General features: G+C 47.5%; 1 protein-coding gene across 6 annotated transcripts in view; it reads left to right on the top strand.

Annotated features, from left to right (window-relative positions):
• Positions 1-26,933, top strand: part of RERE (arginine-glutamic acid dipeptide repeats) — a 259,355-nt gene that overhangs the window by 123,201 nt on the left and 109,221 nt on the right. For 5 of the 6 annotated variants that reach the window (XM_064172264.1, XM_064172260.1, XM_064172263.1 and 2 more), the window contains exons 4-6: positions 3,822-3,927; positions 5,353-5,449; positions 9,262-9,366. In XM_064172264.1, coding sequence (XP_064028334.1) covers positions 3,822-3,927; positions 5,353-5,449; positions 9,262-9,366 — 308 coding nt within the window. Of the gene's footprint in view, positions 1-3,821; positions 3,928-5,352; positions 5,450-9,261; positions 9,367-17,665; positions 17,860-26,933 lie in introns of those variants that run through there. The other variant, XM_064172265.1, reaches the window with a different exon arrangement.

Genomic DNA, 26,933 nt, shown 5'->3' with positions numbered 1-26,933 from the left:
TACAAGAAAGCTGGGGAGAGACTATTTACAAAGCTATGTAGCCACAGGACAAGGGGCAATGGGTTTAAACTAGAGAAGGCTAGATTTTAGAATGGACATTAGGAAGAAATTCTTTGTCATGAGAGTGGTGGAACACTGGGACAGGTTGCTCAAGGGTGGAGTGGAGGCCTCATTCCTGAAGACATTCAAGGTCAGGCTTGATGGGACCATGAGCAACCTGCTGTAGTTGAAGATGTTCCTTCTGACTGCAGGGGGGTGGATTTAGATGAGCTTGAAAGGTCCCTTCCAACCCGTGCAGTTTATGATTCTATCCTTAATTAATTGAAAATTCCTGTTCCATAAAATTCAGGGTTTGGGAGTTCAAACCCTTAGAAGGTTGGTGCATGCTGTGGCTTCAGAGCTGTGCTTACACCATTTGAGTTGAGTGTCTCATTTTATCATTTGCTTTGGTTCTAATTCTGACTTCATCTTTTTCTTTGTAGTTTTTGAAGGCAGATTGGTTTTGTTTCTGAAGTGTAGTGGAAGAAAAGCCACTTCTGTGTTGTGAAACCCTGGTTACTTCTTTCTCTTTGTTGTCTTGCCCCCTGACAATGCCTTGCAGCAGTATGATGAAGCTGAAGAAGTCCCCAGCAGTCCTGTTGGCAGGCTGCAGCGGAGGCAATTCATCATCTCCCTGAAAACTTCTTAGATTCAGCCAGCCTCCTGAAATTCAATCTCGCTCCCTCTGCTCTTCCTGATTGTGAATCTGATTTCAGGGGAGGAAATGTTGTTCTCTTTCGCCGCGCAGAGCAACTGCAAACCTCTGGAACAAAACACAGTGAAGGGAACAACTGAAGCGTTCTGCAAGTGTGAAAAGAGCCTTTGAGAATGGGAAATGAGCACCTTCCCAGCAGACTGAAATGCTTCAGCTAGCGAAAGCTCTGGGCTGGGTGTAGCTGTTGTGCTTTGCTAAGGTTATAGGATTTCTGAATGCTGAGATGGTAAAATACTGCAAACCATAGCAAACACTTGGCCTGCCTTCGCTGTGTGTCAGTGTGTGAATGCTCCTAATAAGCTCTTCTGTAATCCCTTGCCATTCCATTTTGGTTTTAACCTGTACTGGAGGTTTGCAGTGAAGCTTTCAGGAGACAGCAATGAGTAGAAACTGTCTGCATTGACTGAAGGACAAACGGGGAGGGTCTTTTGGGAGCAGAGGAGAGAATGAGGTGGTCTCTTATGGTAGTGAGTGGAAAAAACCTCACTTCCAACCACTAATTTCTTCTACCCAAGTGTATCAGAGTGCTTTCTGAGTGACCTTCACCTCATCCCTGTGCTGCTAAAAGCCCTGTGCTATTCGGTGGTATAAAAAGAAAGCGAGACAGGGAAGCTAAGTGATTGCATCACCATCTCCTTTACTGTCTTGGCCTAATTCACAATAAAACTGTGACCTCCTGGCTCACAGCTCTGCACGATGCCAAGGCAATGAAACCATTTGACAGTTTAGATGCCTCCTTAATCCCAATGTGTGCATGCATTCAGGCTTTACTGTTACACAGAATTTCCAGAGCTCTTTTTGCAAGGTTGCCCCTGGTAGTGGAGCTGTTGCAAGGTTACCTAAGGAGGCTGTGCCCATTCATTGTTGATTTTTCTACCTTTGTCCTCTATGTGAGCAGCTCTTTTTTCACTGACACAACCACTTGTTTCCTCTTCTCACATCTCCCCATTGGCTCTACTGGTTGTTGTTCAGACGTGTGGATGATTTGGGTTCACAGATTCACAGACTGGGTTGGGTTGGAAGGGTCCTTCAAGATCATCTCTTTCCAACCCCCTGTCATGGGTAGGGACACCTTCCACTAGCCCAGGGTGCTCAAGGCTTCATCCAGCCTGGCCTTGAACCCTTCAGGGAGGGGCCATCCACAGTCTCCCTGGGCAGCCTGTTCCAGTGTCTCTTCAAGATAAGCACTTGTAGATGAGCACCATTCCTGGCAGAGCACACTGCAGATTTTTGGTCCTTTTCTTCCTCTTGGTGTAAGTTGCTACTCAAAACCACCACCAAAATCCAGAGCTGTCTTCCTTCATAGACATATATCCTCGGGGCACCTTCACAGTGCTTCTTGGAGTGCTGGATTTGCAAGACACCAGACTTCAGTGCCACAAACCAAGAAAATGGAAGCACTTAGCTGTTGATACTTGTTGTAAATTGCCTTTATTCATAGATACGCTGCTCAGTTACATGCAAGTGAGTGGGTTTTGTGCTGCTTTCGGAGCGTTTGCTTCAGTTGTCTAACACAAGAGGGATGCTCTCTCCTCTCAACCAAGAAATGCAAAGAGAATTCACAGAGAAATGCTGGGTTAATAGCTCCCATCATTGCTGCGTGCAGGTTTTGTTAGCACTAATAGGATTTATAAACTCCTAGCAAGGGGATAACAACAGAACAATTACTTGTAAATTTTCTTCTTCAGAATGCAGAGACTATTCCAAACCCTGCAATACACAGAGCATGATTTTGGGAGAAGAGAAAAGTCTGTTGGCACATTTGTGGAAGAGCAAGCAGCAGAGATCAGTGCTGCCTCTCAGACTTTGTCCCTTAGCTGTTTCTTTCTTTTGTCACGCATCAGACAAGCTGCTCGTCTTTGACTGCGAATGTATTATTTAAACCAAAAACGCAGTGGGCTCAGGTTTCTGCTGCAGAGCAGCACCAGTCCTCTCCAGAGGCAGAGCAGATGGGCAGTGGTGGGGAAGCGAACAAACCTTTCTCTGGCCCAATGCTGCCACTAGCAGTTGCTGTGTGGTATTACAGCAGCCTTTCATCAAAGCCTTCCACCAGGGCCTTCGAGGGAGGCTTTCTGGTAGTGTTTGTAAAAGCAGAATGGGTAGGAGTTGCTCTAACAATTGGGTGATGCGAACAGCAGAGGCAATAAGGACTGATCTAGTCCAGTAACCTGCCGTTCAGCTTGTAAATAGGAATGTTTTAAGAGCAGTCTTGGAAGGGCAGAGAGAACTGCAGACCAGAAGAAAACAACTTGCAGCTGCCTCATGCCAAAAGAATGTTGATTTCCCTTCAGGCTTTCCTCTGGTTCAAGTGCTTTGGAGTAGCAGAAAGAATTGACTACCAAGGGTTTCAAAGATAAGCTCTGAGGCAAAGAGTTCAAACTAACTTGATCTACAGATTCTCTTTTTAAGTGGTGTTTATGTTTTAGTTTCCTCCCAAGAAGGAACAAACTGGATTCTCAAATGCAAAAGGAGCAAACACTTGAGGCAGATGTGTGTGAATTTTGCTGTTGGTTTTGTGAGGCACATGAGAGCCTTTTAGTTAGTGGGGTTGAAGTGCAGCATTCTGCTCTTTTGTGTGAAGAAGTGGAATAAAGAACATCTACAGTTAAACCTGAATCCATCTGTCCTTGGGGGATTGCAGCCGTTAAGAATGGCTGCACCAAATTATGTGTAGTGTGGTTCTTTTTGCTGTCTTTGGCCAGAAGTTTCTCGTGTTTATAGAAAGCAGCAGACTAAGACAGTGCTGAGTGAAGCCAAAAATTGCTATCCCTTCCTCATCCCTGCCACATCTTTCCTCGGGGTAGTTTTGTAGGAGTGAAAAGATCAGCGTTCCCTGGCCAGCTAGACACAACTGCACCCGGGTGCAGCAGGTTCTTACTGCCTTTGGTTTCAGAGTCGATCTGCCATTAGCGCCTTGTCCTCATTTCATTGTCATAGAAATGTCTCTTCTTCCCTTTTGGGTCTTACCTCAGGTTTTCTTCAGTGTGAAGACGAATTTTCTGCTGTAGAAGACTGTCAGATGTGGTCTGAGTTCCGTTTAGTAATGCCTCTAGACCTTCTCTTTCAGAGCAAACGGGACCACCTCCTTATGAATGTCAAATGGTACTACCGCCAGTCTGAAGTCCCAGATTCAGTCTATCAGCATTTGGTTCAGGACAGACACAATGAGAACGGTAAGTGAAGCTCTGCAAGAGCAAGGCCTTCTTTACTGTGCTCTGAATTTGAACTTTTAACAGTCCAAGAAGCAAGAACACTTCTGCAAAGGGATGTGAAGCAGGAACTGTTGCCGGACGTGATGCTTTAGAAGGTGGCTGCCTGCTGCCTGCCTCGTTTGTTGTGCTCTGTCCCGTTAAATACTGTGCTGTGTTGTGCTAACGCCTCAACAGCAAACAGAAAAGTAACACTGGATCCTTTGTAGTCCTCCCGGACAGTGCACCACTAACTCACTGCTTGAAGACCAAGCTTACAGAGTAGTGAATGTTTTCTGTTTATTGTGATTCTTGCCCAGCCTCCTGAGACCTTTGTTTTTCCCATTCACTGCTACCTTGCACCTTTGAATCTTCCCTGTGATTAATATTGCAGTGAGCGATAGAACCGAAGCGCTCATAGCTGAGTTTCCCCCTGTTCTCTTTGCAAAACCGAGTGTGATCTTGGGTTCAATAGAGGCAGAATAAACTTTACTACATATCCCAGTGTCATTTATCTCTTGCCTCTAGGGGAGACATAACATTTGCTTCTGTTCTTACCAGGAAATTTCCTTGAGGCAACTTCAAATTTTGCAGCTACTCCAAGGTGAATTGTGACGATAAAAGTTGATGCTCGAAATCTGGAGCACAGCAACTTTTTGGTGCATGACAGTACAAAGTTGAGCAGTTGTTGGGGTTTTTTTTAAGGCATAAAAGGCTTTTTGTGTGTACTTTTAGCAAAAGCTGCACATACTTAACATTTCTCTTAGTAATTCACTTGAAACTTCTAAGGCAGGGATTATAGGCACAGTGTCAGAAAGTGGGCAGCTTTGATAACAGGGCTGCTTTTTCATGTCACACTCCTGTGCATCGGGAGAGGTATTTCTGTGTGTTCTTCAAAGCTATTATAAAGAAGTCATGGAGAAAGTTGTCTTCTAGTTTAGCAACAAGAGTGTTCTTTATCTGAACAGGGCTATCAATATTTATCTGGAAGCCTGAGCACTGAGCAGTTAGTGCTGCCAACGTTTTGATGAAGATTTGATATTAAACAGGCAAAACAACCAAAACTTTTCACCTTGGCAACCACAACCCAGTGACAAATTGATTTGCTTAATTCCTTTCACCTAAGAGCAACGACACGAAGTGGTCAGTGGGTAAGGTGTGTCACTCAAACTAATTGTCCCTTAGATATGGCAAGGGACAATTCAGGTGTGGACTGGGGATCAGGTGACTTCCATAACTTCCAGGGTGTGTAAACCATCCGAGCGTTTGTGGTTCCAGTGCTGAGGAGTGTGTATCTGAGGAACGTCCTCCTGCTTTGACCTGTAAAAATATCACCTGCAGAATGGCTCTGCTGGATGCTTTCAGCCTACAGCTGATGTCTGATGGTTCTGTGTTGTTCTTTCCCGGCAGACTCTGGACGAGAGCTTGTTATTACGGACCCAGTTATCAAGAATCGAGAGCTCTTCATTTCAGATTATGTTGACACTTACCATGCTGCTGCCCTCAGGTAAGTTGCAGAGGATGTGGTGCAGAGCCTCAGAGGCTGAGGAGGAAAAACCTTACAGAGAGGAGGGGGTGCTGCCTTTTCTGGTTTGGTGTGGGGGTCATTAACATACCGCTCAGCTTTCTCCTCGACTCCTCCGCTAATTAACTTGTGTTATCTGTGCTCGTTCAAAAAGGAGCTGTAATTCTACAATCTCTTTTTAATCTCAGTTAATCAATGTTGCTCAGAAGATGGTTTCCCATCATCGCCAATTTGGGTTACTGCTAGTTCCCGCAGAAATCCAACCCTGCCCTCCTCCTCCGTGTTTGATTTCACTGCTAACAATAGCAGCTCCCAGCCAAGTGACTGTTAGTGTGCTGCCCTGATTAAATTGCGTTAAAGGCTTTTTCTCCGAGGCACTTGTCATTGTTGCAGCTGAGCTAAGAGCTCCATTAGAAACTAGCTGTACAGACAGGAGGTAATGGACCCCTGCATTGTTCTCTCTATGCTCTGCCCTTCCCTGGAGGTTGCTGCTCTCTTGACTCGCCCAGTTTTTAACTTCGGTGGCTAACCTCTGACTAGGCTGAAGGCATACATCAGGACTTCAAAACGTTTCCAGTGGAAGGAGCGAGGCGTTCTTTTTCTCAGCAGATTTTCAGCGCGCCAAACGTGCGTGGATATTGTCAAAATGCAAATTGAATAATCTCCCTGATAATAATGCTCAGATGGTGTTTCACTAGAACCATCTGGAGACACTTTTTGTTCAGAGTCACTTTGCTGAAGCCACTTAGTTCAAGACAAGCTAGCTGCAACTTGTGATACACGGGTGGAGAGATGTCTTTGATTTACATATTAGACTGCTTTTAATAAACTCCTGGAAATTCCAGTGCTGTGCTGCACCTCTTGAAATTCCACAGTGCCTTTGCTGAGGTGCAGAAGGTCACCCTCCAATTTGAAATTGGTGTGCTGAGAAACAAGCTAGTAGGAGTTTGGCTGGCTAGAACCAACCTTAGGCATCTTTCTGCTTTGAGCAACTGAACTATGTACATGGAATTTTCCCTGGGAGCTTTTGAACTTCTCTTCTAAATCCTCTTCCTTTAAAGAAGGAAAGATAAAAATGGAATCTGTGTGTACACCAAGCAAACATGAAAAATAACCTTCTCTTCTCCCCTTGCAAGATGTGAAGGCTGCTGAAAGCCCAAGCTGATCAGTTCCTCAGCCTGCCTTGTGTTTTATCTGCCTTCTTTTTGTTTGGGAGTGCATACCACAGGCGCCTGTCAGCTCCCTCTTTGGTTTCTCTCTCCTGGCATATGGTTTCTCTGCTGTCTTCTGGATTGTTCATACTTTGGATAACCAAACAGGCTTGTAGATGACATCTGAAGATGCTGATAACAGAGAATGTACTTTTGCAGGATAAACATGGTATTTCTGACGAATCTTTGCGAGCAAATTGGGATTAATAAATGTCAGTAATTTTTCAGTGTGCAAGATGAACATAAGGGGCATGGCACGTGGTGTTCCTGCAGCTTGAGAACACGGAGTAGGCAGAATGTATTGTGATGTGTGAAAGGAGAGCTGACTTGAAATTCTGTCTTACTGGAGTGTTGCTCTGCCCTCCGCTAGCAAATGGCTCTGGCCACACAACGGATGAGTGACAAGCTGGGAAGTAAACTGAGTTTTTGAACTACCAATCTTCTGCTGGCACTTAGTGGAAGAAGATAACTTGAGGATACTTGTAGGTCCCTGTGGAAGTTATGTCCTTGTTAGCTGCATTGTAAGACGCAGTGCTGCCGTCTGAAGCGCTATGAGCAGACTGTGCTGGAAAATGCTTATTAGCTGCTAGATGAATTACTGGGAGGAAACAGTCTTTTTCCCCCAAATACTTTTTAAAACGGGAATTTCATGTGAAACACCAAAACAACCAACCCTTCTCATTGTCCTTTTAAAGGGCTGAACTAGGAAATCAACTTCCAGCCACCAGGGATGAAATAAATATCGGAGAAGAAGTTTGTCTTGCAGTGTTGCTGTGTGACGGCTCAATTATGGACCTTGTTAATGTTCCATTACAACCTGCCATGACCTGTGCAGTATCCAGTGTTGCTTTGTCCTTTGCCAGAAAGGCAATTGACTGAGAATTAGGCAATCATAGGGGCAATTACGCAGCCTCAGCTCACAGGAGAGCCCTATCGATTTTGTCTTAAAACTGTCGGCAGTTTTATTCATCCTTCATCCTTCTGCTGCCTTTTCCTCACCTGGAGTAGCTGATGTGTATCAGAGAGCTCCTGTTCCAAGGCAAAGTTCTTCGTGGCTGTTGATGGGGAAGCTGTTCTGAAGTGCTTTACCATGAAAAGATTAGGAAGGGGGGAAGCAAGCTTTGGCATTTCAACCTGGGAGTGCAGTTTGTCAAATGTGCAGTGCTTCTACAGCTCTGCTGAGACCAGGCAGACATCCACTATTATTAGAGGCCACAGAATTATTCTTCTTGCTCTGCTCGGTGGCAATAGCACTTCACTGCCTTTGAACCAAGGCTGGCAGACCTTTTGTACAATGGTAAATAAGCCCCATAGCAGCTTATTTATAACAGCAAATGCTACTCAGTAAATACAAGTGAGGGGAGATGCCATCTGTATTAATACCAGAAAGCTTGACACTGGAAAAGAGCAAAACCTTGTGCTTTGGTTATTGCTTCCAATCAAGTTGAAATCAAAAGCAGGAACTCTTTAGCTGCCTGGCCCATTTGTCTCTGCCACTTCTTGTCTGATTTGCTCGGTGGCAGTAAACTGCAGTGTGCTAAATGGCAACACGAGATCGTAGAATCATTAAGGTTGGAATCACAGAAGGGCTTAGGTTGGAAGGGACCTTAGAGATCATCTGTTCCACCCCCACTGCTCCCTGTCATGGGCAGGGATGCCTCTCACCTAGACTTGTTTGGGTTGGAAAAGCCCTCCCAAGATCGAGTCCAGCCATCAACCCACCACCGCCATGGCTGTTCAACCATGCCCCCAGGTGCCATGTCCACACATTTCTTGAAGATCTCCAAGGATGGGAACTCCACCACCTATTCATAGAATCCCAGAATGGTTTAGGTTGGTAGAGACCTTAGAGATCATCTGCTCCATCCCCCCAGTCATGGGCAGGGCCACCTTCCACTGGACCAAGTTGCTCAAGGAATCATCCAGCCTGACCTTGAACACCCCCAGAGAAGGGGCACCCACAAATCCTCCTCTCCATTTTTCCCTCTCTCTTTTTCCAATGCTCGTTTGTGTTTTCCTGTTGTGCACGAAGGGATGGAAGAAATGTTTGTGTGTTTGGAATTTGCATCGTTTAGGCTTGCAGCCTTGGTAAAGCTACCAGAGCTCTGCTTTCTGTTTGGAAGTGTTATTAAAGTAAAGCTTTATTTAGGTTGCTAAATAAAAAGCTGACTTCCCAAATAATGTGAGTAGGAGAATTTCTGAAGCTTCCTCGAGGCTGCAAATGTAATAGGACTGTAAAAAACTTTGCAAATAAGACATTTTCAGGGTCGTGTTTACAGGATAGATATTCTTCATTAGTCTAATTAAATTTGGGCTCCTCAGGACTGTGTGCTGGCTGAATGAGAATTAATGAATGTTTGTAGAACACCATCTGAGACACTGTAACTGAATTTTCTTCCTTCCCCACCATGGGAGGAATCTGCATGGTTATTTGTTACAGCAGGCTTTATATTTATGATGTTTTAGACATTTATGGGAACACAAGGATGTCTGTGGCTTCTACCCAGATTGCAGTGGCACTTAATTAGAATAACTGTTATTCAAGGCAGAATTCTAACACCATTTCCCCCCTCTTTCTTTCAGAGGGAAGTGCAACATCTCCCATTTCTCCGACATATTTGCTGCTAGAGAGTTTAAAGCTCGAGTGGATTCATTTTTCTACATACTGGGCTATAATCCAGAGACAAGGTAAGTGAAATGACTTTTAAAATAAGGCTTACCACTGATCTGGGCCTGTAGGGACAGAGAAACTACTCAAGGGGAGTAAAGTTACCATCGGGTATGATGTTGATCGGAAGGTGGTGTGGAAGGGAATGTGAGTGCAGAGGAGAACAATTAAGCGCAGATAACAAAGTCAGGCAGTGAGTCCTGCCGTCAGGATGTGTCTGTGGGTAGAGAATGAACTGCCTCAAACCAGGGTTTTAGAACTAGGGAATTTTCTGGAAGGTTGCAGACATTAGCAAGAGTTTTTAGCTGCCTGACTGGTGAAATGCACCTCCTCTGAAATGCTTTGTTGAAATGCGTTTGCACTTTCCAGTCAGCAGGGCTGGAAGTTAACCGTTTCTAATTAATCAACTAGAAAGGTTTTAAGTGTGGGAATTCACATTTTCATGTCTTAAGCACTCATTTAGGCTCCCTTATCAAAAATTCTTGCTGGCCTAAAGCAAACTAGAGGTACAGAAAGAACTTCTGGGGGAATGAATACCTATCTGAAGGCGGTTCAGCATGCTCTGTCATTCTCCTTCAACCCAGCTGGGAGTTGTCCAACCCATCCTTACAGACTGCCTTTGGAAAGCAAAGCTGATACTAGACTGTACCTTCATTACATTTTCAGGTCCAAACCATGAGAGACTTTTCCCCTTTCTCTAGTTTTAGACCCCTTATAAATGAGACAAGAAAATCTTACTTATGCCAAGCTTAGAGAGTTTATTTTTGAGGGGTGTATTTCTATGAGCACTTGAGTAAAAGATTAATAGTGTGGAACGGGGCTCAATAGCCTGGAACTGTGCTGGCTGAAAGCAGTTTTGTTTCTTTCAGTGCAGAAAACATCATTAGCTCTGGACTTTGATTTCTAGAGAGGTTGTTGGGAAGAGTATTGTTTAAGTGGGGATTAGATTGGTGTATAAATAATGACTCTCTCAGTTGTTACATGGTAAATTTACTGGCTGTAATGCAGATAGGAATCTTGACGCTTTAGGATGTAGCCAACCACTAACTGCTTGGGTTAGGGAGAACCTCCCCGTGTGGGTATTCTGTTGTCTGATTGCATGTTTATGAGGCTTCTTGTACCTTACTCTGAAGTGTTTTGGACGGGGCCAGGTAACCTCCCTTAATCCATCCAATTCAGATTCAGTGCTGGCAATGGAAGTCCCGAGGAGGCAATCCGGTAGTGTATGGTGCTGAGCCCTAGGAAAAGGGGCATGGACGCCCAGAATGTTTTTTAAATGGTGTTCAAAGGGATGGGTAACTTTTGGGAGCAGGCTGACAGGGCAGGGTGTTCACGAAGTGTGTCCTGATACTCAGCACTGTGCTTGATCCCTGTAGTTAACTCTTGCATCACTTCTCTTCAGTGCATTTGGGTTTGGAAGGTGTGAGTGCCACATGAGCTATGTGCCTTAGTCGCCAAGTTCTGTGTTCAGTGGATGATGGCTCTTATGAAATGCCATTTATGGGAGTTGTCAGTGCAGTTTTAAACCCACTTTCTGTGTAGAAGCAGCTGCTAATTCTCCAAGCTATTAGTAAATGACTGAGCCTGAACAGATCAATGAAATGACAAAGCACAGCACTTAGTGACCACTTAATTACTCAGACTTGCCAGCTCTCAACTCTGGGTGTTCCCTTTGGCTCCAGCCAGGGCTTTCTTGAATTCTAGCTTCTCAGCTCTGGATGCTGGCCTGGAAGAGGAGGGGGCTTAGAATAAAAGACTTAAGTGCGCATGAAGCCCAGACAGCTGCCGTGTGCTGGGCTGTAGCAAGAGCAGTGTGGGCAGCAGAGCAAGGGAGGGGATTCTGCCCCATGGCTCTGCTCTCCTCAGACCCCATCTGGAGTCCTCTGTGCAGTTCTGGAGCCTCCAACACAAGCAGGACATGGAAGTGTTGGAGCCAGTCCAGAGGAGGCCACCAAGATGTTCAGAGGGCTGCAGCAGCTCTGCTCTGAGGACAGGCTACAAGAGTTGGGGCTTTGCAGCCTGGAGAAGAGAAGGCTTGGAGGAAACCTTGGAGTGGCCTTCCAGTATCTGAAGGGGCCTACAGGAGGGCTGGGGAGGGACTATTGACAAGGTCTGGTAATGACAGCACAGGAGGAATGGGTTTGAAGCAGCAGAGGGGAGATTGAAAGTGGATGTTAGGAAGAAGTTCTCTGCAGTGAGGGTGGTGCCTTGGAGATGTTCCAGGCCAGGTTGGATGGGACCTTGAGCAACCTGGTCTAGTGGAAGGTGTCCCTCCCTATCGCAGGGGGGCTGGAATTAAATGATCTTTGAGGTCCCTTCTAACCCATTCTACAAATCTGTGAATCCCTAATTCTAGATTTGTTCTGCTTTTAGAAGTTAAAACATTGTAACAAACATTGCAGGACACAACCTCTTGGTGCTTTGTCAGTGAAAACAAAACCTTCTCTTCAGTTCATCTGCTTCTCTAACGTGGTGCTTTGTTTTACGCAGAAAGGATGGGCAATGTTGGTGGTACCTTGAAATATGTTGTCAATAAGGTTTTGAGAACTGAAGTGTGACCTCTCAGCTGTAGAAATGTGTCCTAGGATGCATACTTAGACCAAACAAACTGGACATGTGGATTGTGTTTTCAACAGAGATTTCTGTTGGAGGGATTCTGTCTTCAGAGAAATAAGAATGTCAGAGGCTGGAAGGGACCTCTGGAGATCAAGTCCAACTGCCCTGTCAAAGTAGGATCCCCCAGGGTAGTTGGCACAGGAATGCATCCAGGAGGGTTTTGGAAGTCTCCAGAGAAGGAGACTCCACAGCCTCTCTGGGCAGCCTGTACCAGGGCTCTGCCACCCTCACTATAAAGAAATTTCTCTTCATGTTGAGGTGGAACCTTCTCTGTTCCAGTTTGTAGCTCCTTGACTTATTGCTGCTGACCACCTCAAAGAGATTTGCCCCAGCCACTTGACACCCACCCCTCAGGTATTTGTACACATTGATCAGATCTCCTCTCAGCCTTCTCTTCTCCTGACTAAACAGCCCCAGGGCTCTAAGTCTTTCTCCATAGGGAGGATGCTCAACTGCCCCAGTCATCCTTGTGGCTCTCTGCTGGACTCTTTGCAGCAGGTCTTTGACTCTCTTGAACTGGGGAGCAAAAAACTGGACAGAGTATTGCAGGTGTGGTCTCACTAGGGCAGAGTAAAGGGGGAGAAGAACCTCCCCAGCCCTGCTGGACTCACTTTTCCTGATGCATCCCACGATGTCATTGGCTCTCTTGCCCACAAGGAAAGATGCTCAGGTATTATTTCAGGGCTCTCAAAAGCACTTTGGTGTGGTGACAATCTGACACTTTTCCTGTCTTCCCATGTATTGCATTTACAAAAGAACCTGCAGAAACCCCTGACCCCCAGAACATCCAAACCAGTGCTGTGGTGGCTGTGTAGGAAGAGGCCTTTCTGTTCTTGAAGCTGGCTGACTATACAGACTTAGCTTGGGAAATACCAACCACAGTCCTGTGGTCATTGTGATCTGAAGTGGTAAACCTGGGCTTTTAAAAGCTAACTTCTCCCTTTACAGTCTACACCAAACTGTTTGGGTTTGTTTTCTGTAGAGTTCTGTGAAAGATGATACTCTGGTTCAGGCATTCTCACATCAGTGAGGAAAATCTGATTGAGGCATAAAACCCTAAACTGATCTTTAAAAGCCTAGAGGCTGAGTGGTGTAACCTTGAATAGAGTTAATCAAGCCAGTAACTAGACCAGAAATGTGTTCCTGGCTCTCAAGAGTGTGGAATATCTGCTTTGAACTTGTATAGCCAGCTGAGGAAGAAAATTCTTTTTATGCTGAGTACTTTAAAATCATTAATTTCATGTGTCCTCAGAGAAGTGGCTGCTCTGGCACTGTCTAATTCCACCCATATGAAATCCCACTCCAACGTGCAGGTTCTCCAAATGGCTGGTTAATTGTGTGTGCCCTGAAATTCATTTAGGGCAAAGAAGAGCAGACCCAAAGTAGCCTTTCAGAAAAGGAGTAGCTGCACAGCTTGAGTTAAGCTGCTGGTTTTGGTCTTTGAGTCAGAAATCAGCTCTGCCTATGAAAGGAACTACCCAGCGAGGCTTGGGAGTGCTGCTCAGCATGTGCTTGACCTCAGACAGCTGTTTTGCACCAGCTTGCATCTTGCCAATCCCTACAACTCTGTTTACTATCCTGGCTGTAGGACAGTTCCAGATGCAGCTGATTTTAGCAAGAACTTCTTCCAGTCCTTCCTTTTGTACTCAGCCTTCCTGTATGGACTCATAGGAATGACTCAGAACTCCTCCTCAGGGATGCCCTGTGCCAAGTGCCACATTGGTGCTGGTAGTGTACTACTGACATGAACCTGGCAATCAGTTCTTTGCTCTTGGGAGTAGATATCTGTGCTGTGAAGTTCTGACATCTGTAAATGTGAGTGGGTTGAGATGCTGCTGCATTTTTCCTGGGAAGTAGGAATCCTCAGGTATTGAACAACCTCTTGTCATGGCCGTGAATCAAAATGACTTCAACTTGTGTTTTGCACCGTAGAAGAAAATGTGCCCCAGTGCTAAAGGCATGGGTAAAATCTCAGAGTAGTTTTGGGAAGAGCTGGATCTTGTCTGTGTTCTTATTCCGTAGCATTTGCTTGTCCTTCATTTGTAATCTTCTGCAGTGTCTTGAGGGGTTACACTGTGACCTAAGCAAATTTCAGTGTGTCTGAGAGCAGTGTGTCCCAGGAGTGAAATGAAGGTGATTTGCTCTGTCTTGTCCTTCATGGCTTACTATTTTACCTTGTCTGGAAGAGGATTTCTGTGGAAAATCTAAATCAAGAACCTCTTCCTTGTTTATTTTCCTCTTGACTTTGCCCTCCATTCCTGTTAAAGAGAGGTCATTCTGCTCGTCTCAGACCCCACCTCAGATACTGCATCCAGTTCTGATGTTCCCATCATAAGAGCACTCAGAGTGGTTGGAGTGAGTCTAGAGGAGGCCACAAAGACAGTCCAAGGGCTGGAGCACCTCTGCTGTGAGGACAGGCTGAGGCATCTGGAGGTGTTCAGCCTGGAGAAGACTCCAAGGGGACCTTAGAGCTGCCTTCCAATACCTGAAGGGATTCTCCAGGAAGGCTGCAGAGGGACTGTTCATGAGGTTGTCTGGAGACAGGACAAGAGGGAATGGTTTGAAGCTTGCGGGAAAGTAGGGTTAGACAGGATCTGAAGAAGAAGTCCTTTAGTATGAGGCTGGTGAGACTCTGAAATGGGTTGCCTAGAGAGGTGGTGGATGCCTTCTCCCCAGGAGTGTTCAGGGCCAGGTTGGATGAAGCCTTGAGCAACCAAGTCTAATTGAGAGGTGTCCCTGCCTATGGCAGGGAGGTCAGAGCAGATGACTGCTAAGGTTTCTTCCAACCTGAACCATTCTGTGGTATACTCTTAGGAGGTCAAGAAGCCTGTGCGGAGCTGAATTCTCAAAGCTTCTTTTCAATGTTTCCTTCACTTGAAAAAAAAATGGTGTAAATTGGTACCTACACCCAAAATGTGAAGAGAGGCTGAAGAGGACAGCAGAGTTCTGCTTTGCTGTCGTGATCTTTTTGTCTGGTTATTTTTTAGCAGTCAGAATATTTTGATTCTCTGCATGTAACAGTGCCTAGGGCAGCAATAGAGGGGGAAATGATCATAGAGCCTTTTAAATGTACCCATCCTTCTGTTTCAAATTGGAGTCTTGAAATGAATTCCTTATTTTTCTTACACTTAGGAGAACATTGTGACAGTTTGTGGTGTACTTTGCTTAAATAAGACAATTCCTAACAGCATATTGCATGTCCAATTTATTTTCTCAAATAGATTCAGCAGTTTTAAATACAGCCAGGAATCCTCCTGATGGGGGCAAGTGGGGGGCTGTTTGTATGGTATGCCCATGTGATGTGAAACAGATGGCTTCTGTATGTCTTACTGAATGGCATCAGCCTTGTTTTGTACCTCTCTTGTCCAATATTCCCAGGAAGGCACTGTGGAAGATGCTGACTTAGTCATAGAATCAGGCAGGTTTGAAGTGAGCTCCGAGCTCATCCAGCCCAACCTAGCACCCAGCCCTGCCCAACCAACCAGACCATGGCACTAAGTGCCCCAGCCAGGCTTGGCTGCAACACCTCCAGGCACGGTGACTCCACCACCTCCCTGGGCAGCCCATTCCAATGCCAATCACCCTCTCTGCCAACAACTTCCTCCTTACATCCAGCCTGAACCTCCCCTGGCACAACTTGAGGCTGTGTCTCCTTGTTCTGTTGCTGGGTGCCTGGCAGCAGAGCCCAACCCCACCTAGCTACAACCTTCCTTCAGGTAGTTGTAGACAGCAACGAGCTCTGCCCTGGGCCTCCTCTGCTGCAGGCTGCACACCCCCAGCTCCCTCAGCCTCTCCTCACAGGGCTGTGCTCCAGGCCCCTCCCCAGCCTTGCTGCCCTTCTCTCAACACCTTCCAGCACCTCAACATCTCTCTTGAATGGAGGAGCCCAGCACTGGACACAGCACTCAAGGTGTGGCCTGAGCAGTGCTGAGCACAGGGGCAGAAGAACCTCCCTTGTCCTGCTGCCCACACTGCTCCTGAGCCAGCCCAGGATGCCATTGGCTCTCCTGGCAATCTGGGCACACTGCTTCTGAGCCAGCCCAGGATGCCTGACTTGACATCAGTGGTGTCATGTGTGGAAGTGCTTTGCAGTCGACACAGAAGCCAAGCTCCTCCCCACTCTATTTAGATAAATAGATGTATAAATTCCTTCACTCCTTTTTTTGGCTGATACTGCACTTGCTGTAGTTTGGAATGCATTATTTCTAGGTGTCCTCAGCTCAGTTTCTTTGAACTCAGTGTAAAAGCTAAGAACTTTTTCTCCCAACATCCTGTTGTCAACTTTAGAACAACAGCAACAGAGAAATCCAGAGATGTGTTTGAGCTGTAGCTGTGATGAAAGCCAGACCCCTTTGGCCTTGTAAGTGTTCTTGCTTAAATCAGGCAGCTGGTAAAGACTGGATGACATACTTGGAGTACTTGTTCTAATCTGAAGTCTAGAAAAACCTGGTCAGTCTTGTTCTGAACGTGTTGCCTCCTGCAGTGCTTTTAGTACAGAAGAGCCAAGCGCCCCTGTCCTGTATCTTAGGGAATGGCTCCCTCCAAACTGAGTGAGCTTTCACAGCAGAGCTGCAGCAGCTGAAACATTGCAGTTACTGAAGGTGTGAATTATTACTGCAGGATGATTGAAGGAGCCAGACTCTGGGTGAAGGTTCCCAAGAAGGGGGTGGGAGGTAACATAACATGGCCAGCAAGAAAGGTGCATCCATCTGACCTGTTACTACAACTACAGTCACAGAGTAGAACCAGAGGATGGTTTGGATTGGAAGAGACCTTAAAGATCATCTGGTTCCAGTCCTGTGCCACGGACAGGCACAGCTCCCACTAACCCAGGTCACTCAGGGCCTCATCCAGCCTGGCCTTGAACACCTGCAGCGAGGGAGCATCCACAACCTCCCTGAGTAACCTGTGCCAGTGTCTCCCCATGCTCACTGGAAAGAATTTCTTCCTAATTTCCAGTGTAAATATCCCTCTTTCCTCCCTACAGCCATTGTCCCTTGTTCTATCACCTCAAGCCCTTGCCAAAAGTCCCTGCCCAGCTCCCCTGTAGCCCCCTTCAGGTCCTGGCAGGCTGCTGTAAGCTCTCCCTGGAGCCATCTCCAGGCTGAGCGGCCCCAGCTGTCTGTCTGTCGCCCTAGGCGAGGATCCGCAGCCCTCGATCATCTTCACGGCCTCCTCTGGACCTGCTCCAGCAGTTCTGTGCCCTTGCCGCGTCGAGGGCCCCAGGGCCGGCAGTGTTCTCTCCTGCAGCAGCACTGCCGGGCAGAACAAACGTTGGCAGCAACAAGCTGGTGCACGAACGAACCGCGGCCAGAGCCGCGAAACTCCTGCCTCTGCGTCCCTGACAACCGCTCCGCTCTTTCATCCTTTCCTTCACAGCTCATCGCAAGCCGTGGGGGGAGGGGAAGCTTTCGGCAGGCCTTTGCAAATGGATGCAGGTTTCGCCCGGCGGAGCCGCCGGCAGCGGCGGGAGGCAGCGGCGGGAGGCAGCGGCGGGGCGGGCGCTCGGCGTCGGCCGTCCCAGATCCCCTGGCTAAGGCCCCAGGGCCGCGCTGGCAGCGGCAGGAGCTGCGGCGAGCCCGGGCTGCCGCCGCTGTGTTTACGGAAACGGCGGGGCGAGAGGGATTGCGCTGCGAGAGGCTGTGGATGAGGGAGGGTCACAGCACATGCTCAGTCCTGTCAGTCCGAGGGCGAAGTTTCTGCGTTCTGCGTGCAGGCTTAGGTCACAGCACAAGCTCAGTGAAAGCTCTCCGAGGTCTCTCAGCCCGCATGTGCCTCCATTTTGAGTTGGTAGAGTGGAAAAGGCAGAGTTTTAGCTGTTAGGTAGAGGGTTCAGGAATACAGCTAAACCCACCAGAGCCTGTCCTAGTCATGGATGATCCATTCAGCCCCTGCAGGTAGGCTACATCACTCTGGCCTCCCCTAAACAGTGCTGATTTTTGCTGTGATTTGTGACTTCTGCAATGTTTATGAAATCATTTCATGACTGTTGCATGTTCCTCAGGACCTCGGAACCGCAGCAGCTTTGCCGTGCAGCTGTTTGCCTGGTGCATGAGGGCACTGAGCAGGGAATCTGCTGCCTGGAGGGGTGCATGGAGCAAAACGCTGAAGCTGGGTGGGCTTCTGTGTTTATGGTTCTCGTCTTATCCCCCTCGTGGTGCAGCTGGCATGTCAGTCGTGCTGTCTGCGTGTCAGCCTCCTGGCAGGGCGCGCAGCGAGCTGCGGAGGCACTCTGCGGGATGCAGCCTTAGCAAAGTGGCTGTTAGGGAAAGCTTTGGGGCCTGCAGCAGGCTGCAGCAGGCTGCAGGAGGGTCGTGGATCAGCCATTGGTTGCTGTGAGGATGGGGTGGTTCTCACTGTGATTGAGGGCAGGGATCCTGCTGCTACTTCCTCAACTAGTAAGGGAAATAAAAAGGCAAGCAGCCAGCATGGCTCTGCCTGCTCGTCAGTCACACACGCAGCTCGCTGGTGCAGCTGGAAGGCAGCAGTGTGGTCTCTGCGTGGAGAAGCTGCCACGGGAGAGCTGCGGCAGCTGCACCCAGGTCGGGTTGCTGGGGCTCGCGAACCCCCTCTCTGGGCTTGGGCGCTGCAGCTCCGTGCAGAGCTGCTTGCCTCGGGGCTGAGCTCCGTGCGAGGCAGCCATCGGGGACCTGCTGCTAAGTGGGAAGGGGCTTGAGAGGCCTGCAGTGTGCTGAAAGGAGGCAAACTCTGTTCTGCAGCCTGGTCCCCTTGAGTCGTGTCTGAATGCGTGCGGAGCTGGGGGCTGCTCTGCTGGGGGCTGCTCTGCTGGGGGAGCTCTGCTGGGGCAGCCGCTGGCCTGCAGAACTGATCTCAGCACCACGGGGGATGTGCTTCAGTCAAGGTAAATCGTGGATTGAGTTTGAAGGTGGCAGGATGCTTCGTGCTGCCCATATGGCATCTCTGGAGCTTTGTAGCAGAAGGTTGCCTTGTAGCCTTGCACACACAGGCACTCACCTGTGACAGGTGCCTTTCTGGGGCCATCTTCCTGCACTTGTCATGGGCTGAGGAATGGATGATGAATAAGACTACGTTGTTTTGCCCTGCTAGTGGCACATCTGTTATCTGTACACTATCTGAAGTGTCATTCTCTTTCCCATCCTCTTTTATACCCATAGAGCATACAGATCAGCAGCACCTATTTGCTGTGGGTCACTGCCTGCTTCTGCCGTGGACTGAAGCAAAGTCATGTTGATGATTAGAGAGCAGAGTTCCCTTGAGCTTCAGTCTGGCTGAATCACCTCAGAGTTGAAAGAGATGTCTCCATAGGTGTGGGCTTTAGAAAAGTTCTTCCTGATAAAGGAGTTGCTTGAACATGTGGAGGAATATGACACTGCTCTGCAGGAATACAGGGATGTGACACCTTGTGTCCTGAATGTTTGGTTTAAATGCTGACTTAAAAGCAGGAGGGAATGCATTGAAGGATGGGGAGGGTACAAAGCCCTCTGCTTTGTGCTGGTTTTCAGCAATAGTTTGTGCATGCATTTCAGAAAGGTTGGGAAGAAGTGCCATGGACAGGGACACCTCCCTTACCTAACCTAGGTTGCTCAAGGCCTCATCCAGCCTGGCCTTGAACACCTCCAGGGAGGTTGTGGATCAAAGATCACATTGGGTGCTTCTGTGCTCCATAATCTCCCTGGGCAACCTGTGCCAGTGTCTCCCCATGCTCACTGTAAAGACTTTCTTCCTAATTTCCAGAGTAAATCTCCCTTTCTTGGGGGACAAAATACACCACTTAAACTTCAGGTGAAATTTGGTCAGGCTTGTTTTGAAAAGGTTGATTTACAGGTGGTGAAGAATGCAGGCACCTCTAGGTCATAACGAAGCAATCTGGTTGTCAAACAGAGTTATTATGCTTGGCAAAACCTACTGCTGGCATAATATGCCAAGTAAGACATTCCTCACTTAATCACTGGGATGATGGGCTCCCAGAACTCCCACTTGAAAGGTGCCTCTGGTGTCCATTCTGTGCTTGTGTAGAATCAGGTGGTTCCTGCTCCTAGCAAATGGGTAGGTAGTTTTATTCCCTGTGGCAGGACTCTTCCCACAGCAGACAGTCAGTGCCTTTTGAGATCTCAGTTGTTCCTTTTAGATGTGCTTCAACACACATCTGTCACTTTGTTCTGCCAGTTGTGGGGCTGGTCTGTGACAGGAATAATTCTTCAGGTTTGGCCATAGGTGTATGAGACACTCACACTTTAAGGCAACAACAGAAATAGACAACCAAAACCTGCCTCAAACCAACAAAACCTAACAAGTGGAATAAACAACCGAACAAAAGGCCTTGGTAGTAGAGGAGCAGGGCTGCCTGCTCTGTTTGCTGTGGTACTGGCAAGATACTCAGTGCCCTGGACAGTGCCTTTCTCCTTCATCATGCTTATGTAGTCAGTACTAAGGGTCAGCTTTACAGCTGGTTGGATGCTCAGAAGGTTCACTCCACTTCAGACTGCTGGTTGGTGTCTGGTGAGTTAGAGTTTCACTGAACCCAACTCTTAGAAGTCACAAATGTGTTGTGGGAGATGTTTGGGGTTTGGATGAAGAAGTAGTGGCCAAGTACTTGGTATTTTTGCTTCCCTTTGTTCTGGCTGTGTTGTAGCTTTCTCTCAAGGTTTAAATCTGTAAGACTGCCCCTTCCCCTTCTCCCTCCCACCCCCCCAATTCTTTAGGCTGCTGCCTGGTTCCACTGTCCTGCATGCAGACTGTGATTGTGCTGCAGGAATGGTGCTGTGGTAGGACGTGGTCTGGTTTAATAGTGAATATCTGCTCTGGGTACTGCCTGGCCAGGGCAGAAACACTGCAGGGGAAACATTTAAAGCAACACAATTCTGTGTCGAATTCATTTAGAGTAAATGTTGCTTCTAAATAAGTAACATTGTGGTTCTGTGCAGCTCACCTGCAGACAGGATAAACTTCACATCACGCAAAGGTTTCCACTAATTCAGTGTTGTTGAACTTGTGATCAAAATCCTGCTGCCTTCCTTACTTGAAGGTAAGCAAATACTGGGAAATGAGCATTAGAGAGATGATCAGTGATGTCCACGAGCAGGCTGTTACCCACACAGGTAATTACTCTTGTCTCCTTTGCAATAGGTGCTCCATCTGGAGCACTGCATGCAGCCCTGGTGCCCCTAGAGCAAGAAGGGCATCAAACCGCTGGATCAGGTCCAAAGGAGTCCGTGAAGATGACCAGGGAGCTGGAAAATGTCCCCTGTGGGGACAGGCACAGAGTTGGGGCTGCTCTCCGTGGAGAAGAGAAGGCTTTGGGGAGCCTTCCAGTACCCAAAAGAAGCTAAAGAAGAGCTGGAGAGGGACTTCTTTTAAGGGCTTGTAGTGACAGGATGAGAGGGAATAGATAGAAGCTTAAAGAGGGCAGATTTTAGACTGGAGATTAGGAAGAAATACTTTACAGTGAGCATGGGGAGACGCTGACACAGGTTACTCAGGGAGGTTGTGGATGCCCCCTCGCTGGAGGTGTTCAGGGCCAGGCTGGATGAGGCCCTGAGTGACCTGGGTTAGTGGGAGGTGTCCCTGCCCATGGCACAGGACTGGAACTAGAAAATCTTTGAGGTCTTTTCCAATCCAAACCCTTCTCTGGTTCTACTCTCTGACTGTAGTTGTACTAACAGGTCAGATGGATGCACCTTTCTTGCTGGCCATGTTATGTTACCTCCCACCCCCTTCTTGGGAACCTTCACCCAGAGTCTGGCTCCTTCAGTCATCCCGCACAGCATGGGGTTGGAACTGGATGATCTTCAAGGTCCTTTCCAACCCAAACCATTCTATGAGCCTTTTAGACTTCTCTCTCAGAATGGCTGTGTTCTGATCACTTCCATCCTGCCTTTGGAGTAGGGAACAATACTCCTAAGGCCTCTCTGGTCTCTTTTCTCATAAACCTGATGAGAAATAATCTTATCTTGAAAAAAGCTTTCCCTGACTCCAGCTTCTGCAGCTACTTCCTTCTCCAAACAGCAGCACATGAGAATCCTCCACTTCCCTAAAGCTCTGACTGCAGTCAGTCAGCAGGTTTGAGCTTGTCCTGAAGATACCTAGGTTAGTACATGTTTATTCATTCCTGCTTTAGATTGAGCAATCACCAAAAATCTGCCTGTATCAGTTCATTTGGCTGAGATAAAGGTTTGGTTTTTCACTTGGAACACGAAATTGCTCTTTTTAAACTTACTACTATTACTGTTGTAACCTCCTGTTACAACAGGTTTTAAACAAAGCCTTACTAGAGGCTGGCCATTAGCAGGAATATTTTCTGAGCCTTAAGATACTACTTCTAGAAAAGAGATTTAAAAATCATACTTGAAGAAGAAGTACTTAAGGCTCAAGTTCAGCCTGGACACCTGAAATGGAATAGCTTGAAGTCAACTTTTTTAACGTGGAAAATAATTAGCAAAAGCTATCATTGTTTAATCTCTTAATGATCTAGATACCCATACAGCGAGAGCAAACCAATGCAGCCAACTCACTGTAAGCAGAGGACTGAGCTTTGGGTGGGGGAAAGTGAACCAATTCTGTTATTCTTAGGCACCAGACTCACAAGTTTGTGGTAGCTGTGGAGGGTTTTTGGGTTAGAGTTTGAGTGGTATGAACCTGATTGTCCCTTGTGGATTTTGAAAGATGTAGCATAAGAATATTGAATGCGTAAGAATGATCTTGAGGATCTGTTTGGCTCAATATCTTGTGCCCCACCAGTGACCATAAGCAGATGCTTGGAGAAAGTTAAAGCTAGAGCTGTGATTATGTTTGTGGGCAGCCTGGTTTTGCATTACTGTGATGAAATCTCAAGTTGAGTGCTGCAGAGGAGCAAATGGATGTGAAGCTCTGGTCTGAGGGAGAAGCATGGCAAGGGAAGTTCTGAGTTTGGCTGTATGGATGCACAGAATAAAATGGAGAGTGATTGGCATTGGAATGGGCTGCCCAGGGAGGTGGTGGAGTGGCCATGCCTGGAGGTGTTGAAGCCAAGCCTGGCTGGGGCACTTAGTGCCACGGTCTGGTTGATTGGCTAGGGCTGGGTGCTAGGTTGGGCTGGCTGAGGTTGGAGCTCTCTTCCAGCCTGCTTGATTCTATGAAATGATCCCTGCCAGATGTTTTTAGAATTGCCTCTTAAGAGCCTTTTTGGTTAAAATTTAAATCTTTGGGTTCTGGATAATTTACATATAAGATTTTTTTTTCTCTCACAAACCTCATCCTTCTGGAGACTTCCTCTTCCCTAACTGCTTGAGATTTCTCTGTTTTAACAGAAATCACAGGTATCTAGGAGGTGCCTGTCTGCACCACGCTTTCCATTTATGCAACTCATTCTCTTGCCAGTAACAATAACACTTGGGCTACATCAGTGTTTGAAGTGTCTGATTGCAGTTTGTAATCTATTCAGCCTGTGATGCATGTATCTAGCCTGGGTTTGGTTCTATTTAGTAAGCCATTGATTGGTGGAACCGTGGAGTGGGCTGCCCAGGGAGGTGGTTGAGGCCCCTTCCTGGGAGATACTCGAGGTGAGGCTCAGCAGGGCTCTGGGCAACCTGATGTACAGTCTATGTTGAAGATGTCCCTGCTTCATTGGAGAGGGATTTGGACTGGATGATCTTTAGAGGTCCCTTCCAACTCAGGCATTTCTACCATCCTGTGCTTCTATGTTTTTCTTACCAAGCCTTCTAAGTAAGCCCAGATCTTCTAAGATTCATTGTTTGATGCTGCAGCTTGTTATTGCTTATTAAAAGTAAAAATCCACCCCACCCCCCCCAAATCCTACATATCCAAACTTTAAGCTCTTTACTCTTTTAATCTTTATTATTATATAAAAATAATGACCTACTCAGCAGTTTTTGCACACTTCTTAGCCTTCAGACTGCCCTTGCACTGTGATGGCTCAGTGATTGCTGTTGTGGTACCAGTGTAGATTGAGGTTGGTCATCAGGAGTTTTGCAATGAAGATTAGTGAAACACAGCAGCAGGTTCCCTAGAGATGTGGTTGAGGCTCCATCCCTGGAGGCACTAAAGATCAGACTTGAAGTGGCTCTGGGCAGCCTGATGTAGTTGGAGATGTCTTTGCTCACTGCAAGGGGGTAGACAAGATGACCATTAATGTTCCCTTCCCACTTGATGCAATTGATGAATCTATATCTGTGAACCTCTTCTGGATTCAGCTTGGAGCCCTGTGTTGCCTCTTAAAAAGTGCCTTTCAGGGTGGTGGGACCTGCTTGGCCTAAGTGCTTCTAGTTTAGTGGCTGCAACTTCTTTTGCACCATAAGATTGTGTTGGTGATGTGCACTTGGTGCAGTAGGTAGTGGGATTTAGGAAGTTGGTCTTGGAAATCCATTTTGCAGAGCTCTGAAGAGAAGCAGACTGAGAGAGGCAGTCTGTGGCTGAGTGATTTGGCCAGTTCAAAACCCATTTTCTTCAGAAGCATCCCTCCAGCTTAATTACAGATCACCTCAGTGTACCAAGTCAGGAGTGATTAGGCCTAGATGTTCAGCACAGAATGCTGTCCTGCATGTGATGTTTGAGCTGTGGTGTTCTGTTTTGGTGGTGGCTGTAAGGCTTTTTTTAACTTTAATGATGGCCTTAAGATGTTTTCTGAGCTGTTGTTGGCTAGCAGCAGGTGTCAGAAAGGCAGTGGAAGTGCAGTGTGGTGCAGAGCACTGAGTGACCACGGCAGAGGAAAATGAAACCACGGATGAGGTGAACCGATGAAGGACAGGATGGGTTCAGTGTGGTCCTGCAGCAGTGGCACCTCCCTCAGCCCTCTCTGAGGCATGTCAGTCAGTATGGAAAATACTCAGTTACTGCACAGCACTTCTCTTGCTGAGCTTGGGTAGCAAAAAGGAGGACGTGAAAGGAGCAGTTTAAGGTTCCACCTTGCACAGGTGATCCCTGCCCTTGAAGGTCCGCTCTGTGTGCTGCCTGTGTACTTTCTCTCAGAAGCCTGGCTTCCTGGCAAAGATACTCACTGAATGTGCTGGGAAAGAAGTGACTTGGATGCCCATCAGGGGTAGGACATTGCAGGGAAATGCTACACAGAAGTCTCTAAATGCCTTTTGCTGTCAGCTCCCAAGTGGAGAGTTTTGCTGCAGGTCTCCAGCCTCGGTTTTTGCGTGGCTCTGGCGATGCCGTGTAACTGCTGGTGTTGCAAGTGCTGAGCCCAGGCTCTCCTCAAGGCTCATCTGATGTCCCTGCAGCTTAGCCTGTCTGGTGGCGTTTGTTCTGTCTCCACCTTTCAGACCTCCATAGCATTGCAGTGCTGCCTTATTCTCACAGACAGGGGCTGCCAGCTGTGCCAGCTGTGGTGTGAGTGGTGCACACTATGGGCAGGAAGGTGACAGAGAGGGTTAAAGCTGTTTCTCTGTTGGAAATCATGCAGCAAGTGTTGTTGCCAGCCTTCCTTCCTCTCTCCCTTCTGAAGCAGATAAATTAAAGCTCTGCACCACCCTGTGCTGTCTCCTGTTCCTTTCTCATCCTCACCTCTGAACTGGTTTCTCTCAGCGGTGCTGCTTTTGGCCTTGAACTTCCAACCTCCCCTGTTGCTTTAGAATTGAGAGGACAAAGCTTTATTGAGCTGAACATCCTCTCTCTTCTCTCCGAGCTGTTTGCACCAAGGCTCTCAGATGAGAGGGTGCTTGTTTTGCCCTGCTCTGCTACAGAAGCTTCTTGCCTTTTTGATATTCAGTCACAAGCTTCCATCTCCTTTCTGACCAGCCCCTGTTTACTTTGCAGAATACAACGTTGTCATGGCAACAGGTTACTTCTCAAAGGGAACATCTTGTCATTATATTTAATCCACTGCAGCTGAAGAGGACTGAAATATTAAGTTGTTGTTGCTATGGATACTGCTTTGTTACAGCGGTTTCTTTTGTGTCAGATTTCATATACACTGTTGGGTCCCCTTTTTTCCTCCCCACAGAATAAACAGAGTGCCGTGCCATTATTATTGTAATTGCTCTCCACCAATATAATGTAGCTTAAAAATCTACAGTGCCTTTCAGTTTCCATAGCAAGAATTGTTCTTTCCATTTGCAAACCCATTCCTGGGGACCTGGAAACAGTAGAAAGGAAAAAAAATCATTTACCATGTTGTGTGCCACTGCAGAGTGCTCAGCTTTGTGCCCTTCTGAAACACAGTGTGCTGGAGTGTAGGCTGACAGAGCTTCCTTCAGTCCAGCCCTTCCCTTCTGGGACAGGGGAAGGAGTGAATGGCATCAGGAAGCGTTAAATGAGTGATGAAATAAATACACACAGAAATGTTCCTCTCAACACTTGATTTTCATGGATGGCCCCACTGAGTTACCCAGCTAACTTCACATGAGTAGCTGGCAGCAGAAGGCCCACCCTAAACTTTGGTTTAATCTTTGCAATTATTTCCAGGATGCTCCAACACAGAATCATAGAATCAAGCAGGGTGGAAGAGACCTCCAAGCTCATCCAGCCCTATCCAATCAGCCAGGCTATGGCACTAAGTGTCCCATCCAGGCTGTTCTTCAACACCTCCAGGGATGGTGACTCCACCACCTCCCTGGGCAGCCCATTCCAATGCCAGTCACTCTCTCTGGCAACAACTTCCTCCTAACATCCAGCCTAGACCTCCCCTGGCACAGCTTGAGGCTGTGTCCCCTTGTTCTGTCCCTGGCTGCCTGGCAGCAGAGCCCAACCCCACCTGGCTACAGCCTCCCTGCAGGCAGCTGCAGGCAGCAATGAGCTCTGCCCTGAGCCTCCTCTGCTGCAGGCTGCACCCCCCCAGCTCCCTCAGCCTCTCCTCACAGGGCTGTGCTCCAGGCCCCTCCCCAGCCTTGCTGCCCTTCTCCAAACACCTTCCAGCACCTCAGCATCTCTCTGCAATTCAGGAGCCCAGAACTGGACACAGCACTCCAGGGGTGGCCTGAGCAGTGCTGAGCACGGGGGCAGAAGAACCTCCCTTGTCCTGCTGCCCACACTGCTCCTGAGCCAGCCCAGG

This window comes from Pogoniulus pusillus, chromosome 36 (assembly GCF_015220805.1).
Source record: "Pogoniulus pusillus isolate bPogPus1 chromosome 36, bPogPus1.pri, whole genome shotgun sequence".
Taxonomy (NCBI): Eukaryota; Metazoa; Chordata; class Aves; order Piciformes; family Lybiidae; genus Pogoniulus; species Pogoniulus pusillus.
The sequence above is the reverse complement of the archived record's forward strand: the minus strand, read 5'-3'. Positions and strand labels throughout refer to the sequence as shown.